At 41.1% G+C, this 16,609-nt stretch overlaps 1 protein-coding gene across 1 annotated transcript in view; it reads right to left on the reverse strand.

Moving 5' to 3' along the window:
* Positions 1 to 16,609, reverse strand: part of Man1a1 (mannosidase alpha class 1A member 1) — a 170,475-nt gene that overhangs the window by 17,376 nt on the left and 136,490 nt on the right. The window contains exons 7-8 of the mRNA XM_028868365.2: positions 7,764 to 7,887; positions 6,508 to 6,601 (exon numbers count right to left, since the gene is read on the reverse strand). Coding sequence (XP_028724198.1) covers positions 6,508 to 6,601; positions 7,764 to 7,887 — 218 coding nt within the window. The remainder of the gene's footprint in view (positions 1 to 6,507; positions 6,602 to 7,763; positions 7,888 to 16,609) is intronic.

Here is a 16,609-nt window from a genome sequence, read left to right on the forward strand (position 1 = left end):
CCTATGGGCTCTAGCACCCGAGGCAGGTGGTGTTAGGCTGTATAAGAGAGTTAAGCTCAAGCCTGGGTTCCAGCCAGCAAGCATAGTTCCTCCATGGTGTTCTGTTTCAAGTTCCTGCCCTGACTCTCTCAATGATGGATTGTGACCTAGAAGAGTGAGCCAAACAAAGCTTTTCCCTCCTAAGTTGCTTTGCGTCAGAGTGTTCCATCCCAGCAACAGGAAGGACATAAGCACAGTTCCTGCTTGTCGCTGCAGTGGCCAATTATCTCATTTCGGCTTTCACTCTTACGGGGTGTGCTATCTCTACTTAATTTTAGTAAAACTGAATAGCAAGGTCAGTTCCGCCACTGTCAAAGTGCTCAGCACTGTCACTGTGCTGGACAGGAAGTCAGCATGTTCTCCACTCCAAGATGCATGGCAGCCTCTCTCCACACTCCTGCCAGTCAGCCTCCTCCCAGACCAGTCTGGCCACCACTAACTCAAAGCCCTTCAACCCCGGTTTTCTGGAGACCAGGGAGGTCTTTACGATCCCAGGCTTCTCCATGCATTGGACATTTGCACTCTGCTTGCTTGTCAACAGACCTTTTGGGTCCTCAAAGTGAACAGCTTCCATCTATCTCCCTCAGGGATTCTGTAGGCCTTGTTTTCTCTGAGTAAACAGACATACCCCATATCCGGGATCACATAATACTTCCTTGAAGAGACCTTTCCTGACAACCTCACAAGGTCTCCTCCTTCATCAGCTTTTGGACAGCACACTTTTTCTGCACTTTTCCTTCTAGAATGTGGTCAAAGTACCTTGCCTTCTTACCAAATTGCAATCTACGAGAGCAGAGATGTTTCCTCATGTTTCCCGTCCACAGTGGGCCTTGGAAAGCCTCATGCCCTTCAGTACTAAGTGATACCAATGTCTTTTACGTCAATGTTAATAAGGACTGCACCTACTCCAACTTGCAGGGATTGATTTTAAGTGTTTAAATATGCAATTTCCTTATTACGAATAGTCCAGAATCATTTGAATTAAATTTTAGGGAAAATATGTTTTTCAAGTTGTAAGCCTGATTTCTTAAAATAGCAGCACATGACCTTTACGGTTTCCTAAATAAATTACCACAGAAACCTCTGACATTTACAAACTAAATAGACTAAGTAGGATCTCATCAATAATAAGCCCTGCTGTTGTAAGCATGACTGTAGGAGACAAGAGCAAGTGATGCATGGTGAAGCAAATCCCTGTCCGGTTACTGTCAAAATAACAAGGGCCAAATGAAGTTATAGGGAATGATGGCCACGATCCAGACGTGCCCTTCAGAGGCAGAGCAACGGGAGTGGAAAACTAACAGCCAGGAGCAGCTTGGCATTGCCCCACTGGGTTCCAATTCCCTTATGATGGAAGAACAAGCTTGGGGATTCTTTTAAAACAATAATAAAATAATCGGGGGACGATTATTTTAGAGAAAGAAGGGTTATATAATAACACATTTATTTCAGTTAATCTTGGTGTTAGTTAATGAAAATGTTTTCTGGCTATCAAAATAAAAGGTACATCATGTTTTTGATAGTTTCGTATCCATTTATTGAGTTTTCCAAGGTCTGGATGATAGTTTGTGTGGTAACAGAGTTCTCTGTAAATTCTTTGTGGGTACAGGAGAGAAGGAGGCCAGAGTTTTCAGGACAGGACTACCAACTCCAGAAAAACAAACAGGTGGGAAATTCATGCCTCACAGTCCTAACAGTAATGAGTAGCTACTGAAATCTTATGTTCTTCTCTAAAAGGATAGATTATGATTTCTGCTAAGAAAGGTCCCATAAAAAGATGCCTAATATCTAAAAAAAGAAAAAAACAAAATAACAACAAAAATAGTAAAAGAATCAAGATACCAGAGGACCAAAAATATTAATAATTTTCCTCACTTTTTAATAGGCTTCATATGAATCTGAATCTATCTGTCCAAAGCATTGTTTTAGTACTGCTAGTCACACACACACACACACACACACACACACACACACACACACACACAACCACACGACACCTCACATCTAGAGCAACGGTCACAAAGCCTGTTTCTTGCCTGTGGGTAGTCTGGGATACTCTTTAGCCATGGCTAAGAAGCAGGGGCAATTGTTTACAGAAGGGTAAACAGAACCATTGTCGAAAGAATAAAAAGGTCAGCGATAACACACAAAACATTCCAGTAAACGATCACCGCGTCGGTACAAAGTACTGTGTTCCCGGTTAGCAAACAAACCCATGGCGTGCTCACCAACCTTTAAACCTTCCCTAGGAAGCTGGTTGTACGTGAGCATCGGGGAAGGGACTGTGGGTAGAAATAACTCAGGGTGTTGTGTTGGAGAGGAAGAAGTAGAGGTGTAGTGGATGCTGACAAACTGTCTCCAGAGCCTAGAAGGAGGCTTCTGGAAAAAAAAAGGCATGTGATCTGCAGCTTGGTGTAGTATAAAATAGTATGAAATACAAACAACAGAACAAAGCAAAACAAAAAACAAAAAAACAAAACAAGCTAAACAAACAACCCCCCCAAACAAACAAACAAACAAAACGCCAAGACCTGGATATGGCCAAGTAGGCCGAGGTTAAGAAGTAAAAATAGAAGTATTTCTTCCTTATGGCTGGAACACAGGTGGGAGGATGGGAGCGAGCAAACACGAGACTCATCAATCCTGTTTGGTTTTCCATCAGAAAAACTGGCTGATAAGCAATCCAGATATAAAAGACTCTTTGTACCAGGAAACAGAGCCAAATACATAGCATGTGGGTGACCAAGAAGGTGAAGCCAGAATGTTCTGGTAACTGCCTCTTAATGTCCCTCTTCATAGTGACTTCTAAATCCCAAATTAAAGAAAGGAAGCCAGAAACCAAAGAGACTTTTCTTAACCTTTTGAAATATGAGATGAACTCTAACACTGGTCATCTTTTTAGAAAATTATATCTAACTGTCTTGTATCCCAATATTCTAGTGGGTCTCAGATATTTCATGTTAGTCTTAGGGCCCCTCACACTCTTAAAGATCTTAAAGACCTCTGAAGAAGGTACTCATTTGAGCAGTATCTAACAGTATTAATCACGTTGGAAAACTGAAACAGAATTCAGTAACATTTTTGTTGACTCATTAAAAGTAATAGTTACAACAACAAGTGATGTTTTTATGAAAAATATCATTTTATAATTTAAACAAATCAGTGGGAACTCTGACACTATTTTACATTTTTTTTGCCAATCTCCTTACTGTTTGCTTTTCCAGCTGGATGCTCCCATCTGATCCAACTTTGATCCGTCAGTATACACTGCTTTGGCTAAAGTATACTAAGAAAAGTCAGTCTCGTCTCAGACAGCTGTGCACCTGGGAAAAGGGGGGCATATCTTAATCATCTCTTCAGGGGCCAGAGATGGAGCTGAGCTGGTAAAGCGCTCATCAGTTCATCATCCAAGTATGGCGACCTGTGTCTGGTCTCTCTGAACCCACATTAAGAAAGGTGGGCATGGTGTCCCACGCTTGTCTATGCCAGCACGGGGAAGGCACAGACAAGCACATTCCTGGCCAGCTAGCCTAGCCCACGGAGCCCACGCCAGTGAGAAACCTTATCTCAAACACCAAGGTGGATGGAATCCGAGGAACCTTCAGGTTAATCTCTGGCCTTCTCTCTCTCTCTCTCTCTCTCTCTCTCTCTCTCTCTCTCTCTCTCTCTCTCTCTCTCTCACACACACACACACACACACACACAGGAGTATAGCCTCCCATACACATGCAGTTATTTTAATATATTTTTTTGACATAGCAACAAAACTTATGTGGTGTTTAAAAGGTTAACGTGTCTTTTTTTAAAGACTAGCTACAATGTAGGATTGCAAATTACTCCAAGGAACTTAAAAAAAAATTAATTATTTTATGCGTTTGTGGGAGTGCCTACAGGTATGTGTACATATCATGTGCATGCCCAGTGTCCTCATTAGCCAGAAGAGAATGTTAGGCCTCTTGGAATGGGAGTTATCGGCAGAGTGAGTCATCAGGTGGGTCCTCTGAACCTGGGTCCTCTGCAACAGGAACAAGTTCTTTTAACCATGACTCCATCTCTCTAGCCCCTCAATAAACTTTAATATGCGGTTACATTAAAACCTATCGACTATCCTGTACTTTTAGTGATCTTTTTGTTATGCATGATTTCATAAGAGCATGAACTAGTTATTTGGAAAATATTGATTTTTTCCCCTGAGTTATGCAGATATGCCATGTTGACATATTTCATTACACGATAAAAACAAAAAAACACCTTTGTTAATGTCACCGCCAATGTTATCGGGGAACTAATGGAGTCCAGCTCATCGTGATATATACAAGCTTTCTAAAATTCTAATTTTTATTTAGAAACTAAAAATTTGCCATCACTGGTACCAACACCATTTTTTTTTTTTTTTTTATCTTTAAGAACCAACTACTACTGGGCAGTGGTGGTGCACGCCTTTAATCCCAGCACTTGGGAGGCAGAGCCAGGTGGATGTCTGTGAGTTCGAGGTCAGCCTGGTCTACAGAGAGAGATCCAGGACAGGCACCAAAAACTACACAGAGAAACCTTGCGCCCCCCCCCCTTCCAAAAAAAAAAAAAAAAAAGAACCACTACTTAGATCTGAATTACTAGCTGTTTTTAGTTGTACTTTCATGTAAAGATGGTGACCCATGAAAGAATAATCGCAACCATCTCATAGCAAGCAACAATATCTGTGATAATGTTATCTTGAAACCCAAGACTCCCCCCTCCCCCAACTGTTATTTTCCACCATATATCAGAACCGTTCCTGTGTATTTTCCCTTCCTCACACAGAACATTACTGGGATGGCTACTATCGATGGGGAACTCAGCAAGATCTAGAATGACTTGGGAAACACAGGTCTCAGCATGCCTGTGAGGGATTTTCTAGACGGGGTTCATTGAAGTGGGGAAAAACTAAGTGTGAAGGGTGCGATCCTGCGGGCTGGGGTTCCATACTGAATAAAGAGAACAAAGAAAGCGGAGCGTCTCTCGACTTCGAAAGCTGTCACAGCCTCTTGCCACCATGATAGACTATACTCGTGAACTGGGAGTCCAAACATACCCTCCCTGCATGAAGCTGCTTTGGTCAAGTATTTTGTCACAGCAAGAAGTCACCCACGTGATTACACTGCCATAGACTCACGTGTTGTTTACTAGAATCAAAAGTGATTCCTCTGCTTCATTAAACATGTATCAGTGAGGGGGCTGGAGAGATGGCTCAGTGGTTAAGAGCACAGACTGTTCTTCCAAAGGTCCTGAGTTCAATTCCCAGCAACCACATGGTGGCTCACAACCATCTGTAATGATATCTAGTGCCCTCTTCTGGCCTGCAGGGACACTTGCAGACAGAACACTGTATACATAATAAATAAATATTTAAAAAAAACAAAAACAAAAAAAACCCAAAAAAACATGTATCAGTGAAACTGGTATGTTTTCACTGTGGTAGAAATTACAGTGAGCGTTAGTACTTTTGGGTGTCTGTCTTGATTCTCTTACTGAGCTGTAGCCACGACGGCTCACTCAATGTTAAGTGCAAACATGCACAGGAAAAAGGCAAAATGCCCCAGCCGTCATAAACTTGTAGACCAAGTGGAGGGCTTCATTATAGTAGCTCTAAGGTGACTAGATACAGGTTCTTCCTAGCTATTACCACCAGGAGACATGGGATTTAGCATGCTCTCCCCCCCCCCCCTTCTTATTAAGTTGTTCTTTAAAAGAAGTACTTCTGAAAGAATAGTGAGGCCTAATTATCTAAGAATCTGTTATTTAATATAAAGAAAAAGCCAAAATTAGAGTAGAAATTTGAGGCAGTGTTAATACCTTCAACATAGCTAGATATCTCACTTGCTTTCAATTGCTACTTAACCTTTCACATTCTTTCCAAATTAGCTTGAGAACATTTCTTTTTACAAATTCCAAGCTCTTCTATCTCTGTTGAAAATCATCTGAAGTGAGGGCTTCTGGCATCAGAAGATCTCAGCTGACACTTATTTCTATGCTAAAGGTAAGTCACTCACAAGAAATCTTTATCTGGTAGCTTAACATCACGAAGAGAAAAATCTCGGTCTGTGCTTCTCATTTCCCAACTCACAGTAGAAATTGCCAGAAGCAGAGTGGTCTAAGTTAACACTATGGGCAGCAGCATCATTGCCTTCAGCACAGAGGACCCTGCTTTCCTTCTAACCACAGGGCCAGCCTGCTACAAGAGGAAGCCTCCCCGCTCCCCCCACCCCCCCACCACACATACACAATGGCTCTTCCTTTTCTGACTAGCGGTTTCAAATATGCTTATAACAATGCCATCAGACTTATGGCTACCTGCGACAGCAAGCTGTCTGCTTTCCCGGCAGCATTCTGTCTAAGACTGCTTAGGACTCATTTCCCTTCTCAACATCCCTTAACAAGAACTGCGCTTGTCCTCTGTGCTTGCACGGTGCTGCTTAGCTTTGGACTTACGTTGACCCCACTGTCCACTGCTGGGGTTCAGATAGTTAGGATAAAGGCCTTCTGGTTTATCCAGTTTGTTCAGCACCGTCCGAATATTCATTACCTATAAAAGAAAAGGAACATTAATGTGAAAATCTAAGAAAAAGTTCACATGCCATTTTTTCTAGCTCCTTTTTTTTTTTTTTTTGGCCAGGATAGAAAAAAAAAGTTGATAAAATGTTTCAGAATTAGGAGAGTTGTGATCATCTTATTGTTTTGACAAAAATGGTAAATGCATGTAGTCATGCGTATCTAGAACCCCAGATCACAAATTCAGACCTCAATCTACATATTAAGGCTATATCAATGTGTAAAACTATTAACTACTGGTTTGGAATTGTGCATTTGACTAGGATGATAAGGAAAATAAACAAATATAAATAGTAGGGCAAGAGAAGAAAATGCCATGAAAAAAAGGAGAAGGAATTATGCAAATTCCTTCACTGAGCTCCACCCCTCAGTGCAAGCACATTGGGAGTTGGGGCTCTGAGGAATACTCAGGAGGGCAGAGTCCTCTTTCTCGCCCCTTGCCTCCTGCCCCTTGTGCAGAGGCACACACAAGAGGTTATGGGAGCACTTCTAAGCCAAGAGACCTAGGAATGAAATCTTCCTGATCCAAACCCTAACTGTAGGCCTGCTGGTGGCCACAATGTGAGAACTTAGGTTCTGTTAAAAGCCATCCTCTAGAGAGATTTTGGCTATGGACGTGTGAGGTCACCGAGGCAGACACTAACAGGACAGGGGCTGATGGGAGGTGGCAAGGCTGTACTTTGATGGTCAGGTGGTCTGGGAAGACTGATGTATTTGAGGAAAATTTCTACAAAGTGAAAGACAACTCTTTCAAGGAATTTTGCTTAAAAGAGGTAAAAACTGAAAGCCAAGCCGGGAGGTAATGTAGTCTGGATGGGTTTGCTTCTTGCAAACAGATCTAGTCCACTGCCATGTCATATTTACATAACACTTTAACCTTCCACATATTTGCTTCATGCAATGTATACAGTATTACATATTTTTAGATGGAAAAAAAATCCAAACAGGTAAGTAACTTAATGTACTGCAAGCCTCATGGGGGAAGGCAGAGCCTCTCACCATGAGTTACACAGTATCATGGAAAGACTTAGGTTGACAGTCTGATCAAGGGAAATAAGGCATGTTACAAAGTTTCCTACAGTTACACACACCTGGTTACTTTCCACTCACTTTGCACCAGTGTTTTCAAGACTCACCTTTTCGGCAAAGATGGGGTTTCCTGATAAGTGGCTCAAGTGCATGAACTCCAGATGCAAAGTTCCAAATTCTGCCAGAATACTGCTGCCTCCGGAGGCCCAGGGCCAGTTCCGACCAATTCCACTAAGGAAGAGAAGACGCAGGAAGACACAGGTCAGGTGAATTCCATTCAGCAGAAGTGGAAAGCTCATATCTCTTCAATGGCATCTCCAAGGGAATCGACTCTAGATATATCACCCATTGTTTTTTCAGGAAACTGGTTTTCAGCTTTAACTTTTATCTTCAACCTGAAACTTGTGTTGATTTAAGTCAGGGAGTCACTATGTGTTCCATGTGATGTATATTGGAAGGTCCAGGTGATATGCAGTGATGTACACATACTCCTCCATGTAATCAGGCCCCCAAACCTCTGCCCTGCTCTGTTACCACATTACAACTCTTAAACATTTCAATGGAGATTTCATGGAGTTTTCGATATTTATATTATACTCAAAAATCTATTTGGATAGGAGAAACATTTCAAAGATTCTTTACTTAAGCACTTCCGTCCTTTTCCAAATCCTCCCTCCAATTCCTAGACTTCCTTATGTGTATCTTCACACTATATCTTATTTTTTAAGGTACTGACTCATTGCCTGTCTTACTTAATCTATGCTTAAGAATATAAATTATGTTATATAAACCTCAAAGGCAGGAGCTGCAAATGTATTGTTGGGTGGTTTATCTCAGGAAATACTTTTTAAAAAATGTGTGTTGGGTATGGTTTCTGTATGTACCACTCGTACATGTACCCCTAAATGCAAAACACGTATCTAGGGGACGATATCAGGTGCTGCTCCCCATCACTCTCACTGCCTATGGCCTTTGAGACAGGATCTTCCACTGAACCTGGAGCTAGGCTGGAGGTCAGGATGCTCAGAGATCCTCTTGTCTCTACTTCCCCACAGCACTGGGGTCATGGGACTATGGAGCCACAGCCATCTTTTTCCGTGGACGGTTGGGATTTGAACTCAAGTCTTCACGCTGGTGCAGCGAGTGGCCTTACCCACCGAGTCACCATCCCAGCCCCACACATGAACCGTGAGATATGATCAGACTCTTGAGTACAGTTTGTTTTTGGAGAACAAACTATAAAACTTAAAAACATATATGATAATTCAAATAAGGAATAAAGTCCAATAGACTACTGACTGATAATTCACATTCCTATGTCTGCGAATGCACATCTTGCAGATTTATATTTATTGCACATTATTTGATATGCAATAGCGACTGAATGGCATGGGGTTACAAGCATGCTGTGACAACAATTCACTTTCCTCAAAGACTCTACAGAGCAAAATTTGGAGGCAAATGTTTGAGCAGAAATAAATTCTAGTATGGTATGTAAATGTCAACGCAAGAAGAAATCCCGGAGTATCTTGTACAAGCATCTCCATTGTGGCATCATCATAGGCATCACAGGATGCTTCCTCTTGGAGGAAAGCCCAGAGTTGAGTCTTAAAGAATAAGACATAGGGAGGAAAGAGCAATGAAAAGGTGAAGCTGGGCATGTCCCCACAGCAGAAGGAACTGGGGCAGCGTCTGACATTGCTTATGGGGGAGAGAGGGGGCAGGCACCATCGCTGTCACACCTGAGCCTAGGACCAGAGGTCTGCTGGAAGTCTGACTTTCCTCCTTTTAAGACAGACTCTTTTCAAGTGCTCTTCTTGATGCCCCCTAGCATTCCAAGCTATGCCCCTTTATATGGGTAAACCTCACAGCCCTATCACCGCCTCTAATGCCAGGCTGCGGAAGAATGAGAAAACTAAAGGACGGGGAACCTGGGTGTGGGGAAACTCTGGGCTAGCCTCCCTCTTACTCTCTTTCCCTTCGGAGCCAAATTCAGGTTTTGTTTTAAAGCTCACAAGTATGGTTGATATACCTAATCAAAGGAAACAAAGAAAAGGGAAAATTTCCCCATTCATTTATTTTAGACCATGTTCTAAGTTTTCAGTTCTTGGACTATGACTTAGTCTTATTTTATATTTAGTTCAATAAAAGGAATGTTGAGTTACCCAAGGAAAAACTACCTTCAAATTTGGTTAACTCATAGCCAGAGAGCCAGTGTGTGTAGCCATTGGTCATTTCTTGTCATGGCATACCAACATGTTTATTCTAAACATTTCATCACTAGACAAAGTCAAAGCTATTAAGCAAAACTACAAAATCCTCCCCCGTTGTGGAGAAACATTAAAAACTAATTTGCATCCTAAGGCCATATCAGGAGAAGACAGACTGACAGCTTCACCCTGGAGAAGGAAGTAAACAGGACGCAGGATCCAGCCTACTTCCCGGAATCTAAGGAACTGGTTCTTTTCAGCTCAGGAGATTAGAACACGTGCAGACTCAGAAGGGCCAATTAAACCATCTAAGTGCACTTAAATAAAACTCAAGTTCATTTAGTCTCCATACATTTATTCCTAGCAATTTATGGGACGAGTCAAGAGAAAACTGGCGACATACTGATCCTTTTTCTGGTGTTCACAGGATAAGGAAAATGACATTCTTTTCTGTCTCTGCTGAATTACGTAAGGAGGAAGAACATGAAAACCACACATCATGCTAAGAGAAAGGCAGCTGGGTTTAGGATAAGCATGAATATGAAAGAATTGATGTGATTATCTTTCAGCACACAGAATTAATGTATTTCAGTAATAATTACCTACAAGATGAATAGCTGTGCTGGTTCTTAAGTATACAACTGGAAAGTAGTTGAAGAAGTCAGAGGGGGCCCAGCTCCACCCAGATCTCATTGAGAAATCTGCAAAGACCAGCAGATTGGCCCGGGGAGAGGGTGGAGAGCATATCATGTGACAGTGACCCATGTAACCTGCGGAGATACTTGCCTCCACTCTGGCACACCATATACTAAGCCAAATCCAAATTTTGGTCACTCAGAGAGGGATGAACAAAAAGCTTTCTAACATTGCTTCTCTTAATATTTTTAAAAGACAGGGCCTAGCCTTGACTGATATGAAACTCACTTTGAAGATGAGGCTGGCTTTGAACTTGTGATCCCGGTTCCCCAAATGTCTGGGTTACAGACACTTACTACCATGCCTAGTTATAAGATCCCTTTAGCTCCACATTTTGAGTCTAGTGATGAACCTATGCACTCACAAAGCTAAAATTCCTATATGGATCATGGACTAAAATATGGAGGCTGTGACAGGGGAAATGGGTTCAGGGAGAGGTCTGCTCTCTTGATTTAGAAGCCAGGGTACCCTGGGTATCCTGCTAGCATAAGCCAAGTATTTTAGATCTTCGGTTCAAAATTACTCTTATCTACAGAGTGGGAGATTTAAAATGCTTTTAATGTTATTACATTACCAGGGTATTTTAAAGGCTGTTTTGATGGTCTTTATCTGGCTTGTTCTACAAACATGAATACTACTCTAGAAAAATATGTTAAAGACAAAATAATAGCTTGTGTTAAAAAATTATGAGCTCCATAAGACAATCACTGAAAGTGAGGGCCATTTAAAATATTTCCAACTTTGTTATAATGTCTACATTTTAAGCCAAAATGATGAGTTGGTGTATAGAAATGTATACACAAAAAGGCAATTAACGTGATCTGGACAGCTGCTAAAGGTTCGGTCCAAAGAATGCTGGAAGAGAACTTCAAACTGCTCTGGCACTCTAGTTTCACAGACTTCTGTTCCCTCCAGTGTCTTGTTCTTCCACTACAAACGAGAATATTATTCAATATGTATGCTTCAACTTTTACTTAGCCTCAATTTCCAATATTCTACTAAGGTCATTATTACTTGAAAATAAAACTTAGTCATGCAGAAATAGTTGACTTCAGCAAGTGAAAATGGGAAATGCTCTTTAAAAAAGAATGCACTCACTGGGTCCTTTGGAAAACATGGAATGCTATTTTCTTTATAGCGTTTATACAGTTTATTAGCAGTGGCAATATACCCTGACTCTATCGGACTCAAAGCATTAAAGGGTGTTTATTTACTGGCCTCGTAGCTCTGATGTACAATGGGTTTCACGTGCCTTTTCTGTTGCCTGGGAATAATGGGTAACAAGGCCAGAGGAAGGAGCCACATCACTAATGGTCCCATTCTACTTTTGTCTGAATCCCATGGGAGATATGCTAACTCTTCCTAAAGCCTGTAACAATGTAAGTAGCTGGAGGATCATTTTGGATTGATGATCCAGCCTTTCAAAATAATCTTAAATGGAGGTAACCTAGGGGCATATATGTTATAGTCACTACCCAGATACCATTTGGATCAGGAACACATAGAGTTGGCAACGCAGCATGATCAAATACAACAAATGCAGAATTTATAGAGCTGAAACAATCCTCTAAGACTGCCAGATGAATATACAAACAAAGCATTAAACAGTTATACAGTGTCCATTAGCTATGACTTTCAATTTGCCCTTCCTTGCGGCTTCCGATTCTATGCAAAATGGAAAACGATGCAATTTTCATTAAAAAATAAGGAATAAAACCCATAATTTTTGTGAGTATTCTTGCTTGAATGATTTCTGATTAGCTGATCAGTGAATAAACTTCCTTTAAGTTAACAGTCTATAATACAGTTTACTCCTTAGGGATATGGAATCATCAGTCTTTGGAAGAAAAGCTCCCCACATCCTATATATCTCACTAAAGCCTTACTCATGCATGCAAATGGAAAGGCCCACAGGGATATTGAATTCAAAAGAGAAAATTAATCTGATATTACTCCTTTTGGACTTTTAGCCCAAATTAGGAAGGAATAATTGGAAATCTCATCAATGATTGTTTCATTTAGCTTTATCCCCAAAGCTAATCGATTTAGAGACATGGCAATTTCATTTGCATGTACTGATGTCTCCTTCCTGCGAAGGTCTGAGAATGCTGAGAGCTCAGTAAGAGCTGCATCCCAGGGGGCTGCCATAGTAACACAGGTCCAAGATTGTCCCGAAGTCCATCATAGAAAATTCAATAGAAAGGATCATTCCGCCCCACCCACCCCCACCCCGGAAGGGTAGCTGATTCAAGGCGGACATTTGTCCAAATTTCTCAAAATCCCAGTTGCCACCTCTAAGTAGCAGCATGAGGGTGCTTACAACTCTCAAGAATTTCCACAGAAGACTTTTCACAATGTTTAACACTTGAAATTTGTTATTTTCTGCTCAATGTCAGCCAATACAATTATTTGAGATGGTTTTAATCTATCCCGATTCCTATTACTCTTCTTTGGGTCTCGTTATCTAAATTTGGGGGCTGGAGATGGTAAGTTGCAAAGACAGAGGAGCTCAGAAACACTTCTCAAATAACCTTCATCTGTGATCCCAAGGTACCAGCAGGCTTTTTTTTTTTTTTTCCTGTTTATGTCCTGGGTAGGCTCTCATACTGCAGTCAAGTGACAACAGAAGATTAGGTAAATTCAGCTTTCTCTGGATTCTTAGGTAAACTGGTACATCTTATTATTGGGTTCATGAAACACTATCATAAAGGTTAGTAGAACTCATGAGAAGACATTTTGGTGCATGTAGGATGTATTAAGTGTGCAGGTATACTTCTCTATTTTAAGAAAAACTAGATCTGATTGGGGAGCCCCTGGCAGTGGGACCAGGACTTATCCTGGGTGCATGAAATAGCTTTTTGGAATACATTTCCTAGGGTGGGATACCTTTCTCAGCCTTGACACAGGGGAGGAGCTTAGTCCTGCCTCAACTTAGTATGCCAGACTTTGCTGACTCCCCAAGGAGGCCTTATTACCCTTGAGGAGTGGATGGGGGAGTGGGGAGGGGGAGGGGAGACTGGGATTGGTGTGTAAAATGAAAACAAAAAACTTTTCTTCAATAACAAAAAACCCCCAAAATACCCCCCAAAAGAAAAACAGGATCATATTTTATACCTTGCTTTAAGTACTCCTCCATTGTATTCCTTTCATCTTGTATGTCAAATGAGGCACATACTTGTTTTGATGAGTGTGGTTTCTTACTGAGTAGATATGTTCTTTATTTTATCTATCTATCTATCTATCTATCTATCTATCTATCTATCTATCTATCTATCTATCTATCTATCTATCTATTATTTTGAGACAGGGTTCATTGTGTAGGTTTGGCTGGCCTGGAACTCAATAAGTAGATCAGGCTCGCCTTGAACTCAGGTCTACCCGCCTGTACCTCTCAAGTAAGTCCCGAGATTAAAGTCTTATGTCACTACTTTTGGTTTATGTGACTGACTTAAAACACACACTGCTGATGAACACTGAAACACATTTACTTCTTGCCACTGTTACCTATTCAATGATATGGCTAGCTGTACCTTTCCAAACAAAGCCATTTTCAAACAGAAATGACTGCACAGCCTCCACCTGGAAGATGTTAGTTTATTTGTCTAAGCTGATAAAGAGGACTGATTTGGGGAGGTAGCAGAGGTACAAACGGCTATTCTGATGTCTTGTCATGTGGAGGGAAAGGCAGGATTTGTGGGATGTCTTCACGTCATCTGTTGTAAACCATGGCACTAAGTCTTTCAACTGGAGCAGGTGAGCCACTCTGTTCGTTTGTACACCTTAGCATGGAGCAGAAGCGTGCTCCAGGCCATCCTTTGGAAACAGTCTCCTACTCAAGCGGCTATCCACTTGGCCCCTTAGAATTCCCTCATACTTGGGTTTTCAGGACAACTCTTCCACTGCTCTGTTTTACACACACCACACTTCAAGACAGGGAAATGGCCATGAAATTTGGTTATGCTTGCTCTCCCAAGGGTCAGCTGTGGGATAAACTGTGAAATCAGCAGAGATTCCCGGCTTCTAACAATTCTCCAAATTCTGTAGCATTGTCTTTAGCTGCTAGAGTGGACAACTTTTTATTGGAGCATGTACTCCACATAATTATGAATTGCATCAGTTGTAAAAATGTATGAGCTTCACTGTGCTAATTCCATAAATGCATATGATATGCTTTGATCATGTCTACCATACCTTTTAATAATTAGGGGCATTATACTTGTTTCATAAGAGTTGAATGTCTGGCATTATTAACTTTGGGATATCTGTAGCAATGGAGCAGTTAATACTAAATAATAGTTTGTTATCACTTTCGCCAAAACTAATGTTAGTCTTTTGCAGAAAAATCTGTGATCTATCAGGATACTACTACATAACTTTGTTCAACAGGCTAAAAAATAAGCACTTGCCAATGGTCCTTGCCAAACTCCAAGAGTGAGACTCAGCCAGTCAGTCATCTAACTTACTGAGTGCTTACTCTGTGTCAGTTAGCATGTGGTCCATCATCAAACTCCATGGGAAATATGCCTGGGCATTTTTAAAGCCAATCTGGCCTTTGCTGAAAACGTTGAAGGTTGAAGTCTCAACTGCAATTCAATTCAGTTTTTGTCCAATCAGATAAGCTGAATACACAGTTTTGGGGGAATCATTTCTGTCTTTTCTATAAGCATTTCTTGAGACCTTTATTTGTGAAATCAAGTGGGTTCTAACTTTTTATAAAAGTGAGCTTTTCTCAATTTTCTACAAATCACTCTGATCCCTTACTATTGAACTCAGCCGATTCCCCCCGTTGGTCTTTTCTAGATATTAGACTTTGGGGAGCAATAGAGGAGGATTCCTTCTTTGATGACAAAATGAGATGGGTGATAAACTGTTTTTAAGGCAAGGTCAGTAAAGTGAATATTAAAGAATCTGTAGTGAGGCGATGTAAATACCGCAATTGCTGTTTAGATTCACAAATGATGAATTGCAAAAAATGGTTCAAGAAAACAGATGATGTTTAGATAATCAGAACCAGTAATTAGGGTGTTCTTTTTAAGCTGTGTTACACAAGCTTAGACATTTCTGTTAACATGTAATGTAAATATAACCAAGAAATGAAACAGAACCATTAATCAAACTATCTTATCATTTCAGATGGTGGCTTTCCTTAGATTTGAATTTTTATGTGGAAGTAAGACACAGTAAGTGCATTGTTTGTGGTAGGAACAAAAAGATCCAGAGAGGCTTGGTTGGTAACGTGCTTGTCTTCTGAGCATGAGGACCCAGGTTTGCATCCCTAGAAACTACATAAAAAGCTGGCTGTGGTAAAGAATGTGGGGACCTGCCCCACCCACCAGAGAACTTAAGTCACCCGTGAAGAGGTGATCTGGAACCAAGGAAAGGTAAGTGCCCTGCTTGTCCGTTTCCCAGCCTCCCTCTTACCCAGAGACAATCAGAAGCAGTGGGGAGTCAGGTCAAGTAAGCCTCTTCTATACCAGAAAACCTCTGAACCCTAGGAGGGGGTGAAGGAACCAACCAATCATTTTAAAGGTCACCCTATTTACAAGTTGTTTATGCCTTGACATCGACTCCTGATCTTAGTATCTTATTTGAGCTAACTTCCTTCCTCACCATTTGTATCTAATCTCCATACAAACAACTCAAACTAGCTTCCTCTTAGCCGGCCTTTGTATCTATTCTCTGCATTAACAGCTTAAACTAACTTCCTCTAGCACCATTTGTATCTACTCTTGGCGAAAACAGCTTAAAGCTTAAGCTCTATTTGTCTAACTTTCTCTTGGCACCCTCTTTGCAGGCCATGGATGCCCCACAAAAGAATGCCACACACGATGGGGAAGATAGATATTGAGAGCTGCCTACAACTTATACTTTGGAGGTCACTGGGATGTTATGAAACAGTTTGGCAACCAAAGGTTTAGACAAAAATTACAATGAAGAGTAAAGAGGTCAATGAATACTACAGAGCACAACCATAAATACACGTATTCTTCTCAACAGAATGTGAAGTCCCAGCATACAATCAATGGGTCCTGCTTTGCCCATAGGAA

This window comes from Peromyscus leucopus, chromosome 8a, assembly GCF_004664715.2.
Source record: "Peromyscus leucopus breed LL Stock chromosome 8a, UCI_PerLeu_2.1, whole genome shotgun sequence".
Lineage (NCBI taxonomy): Eukaryota > Metazoa > Chordata > Mammalia > Rodentia > Cricetidae > Peromyscus > Peromyscus leucopus.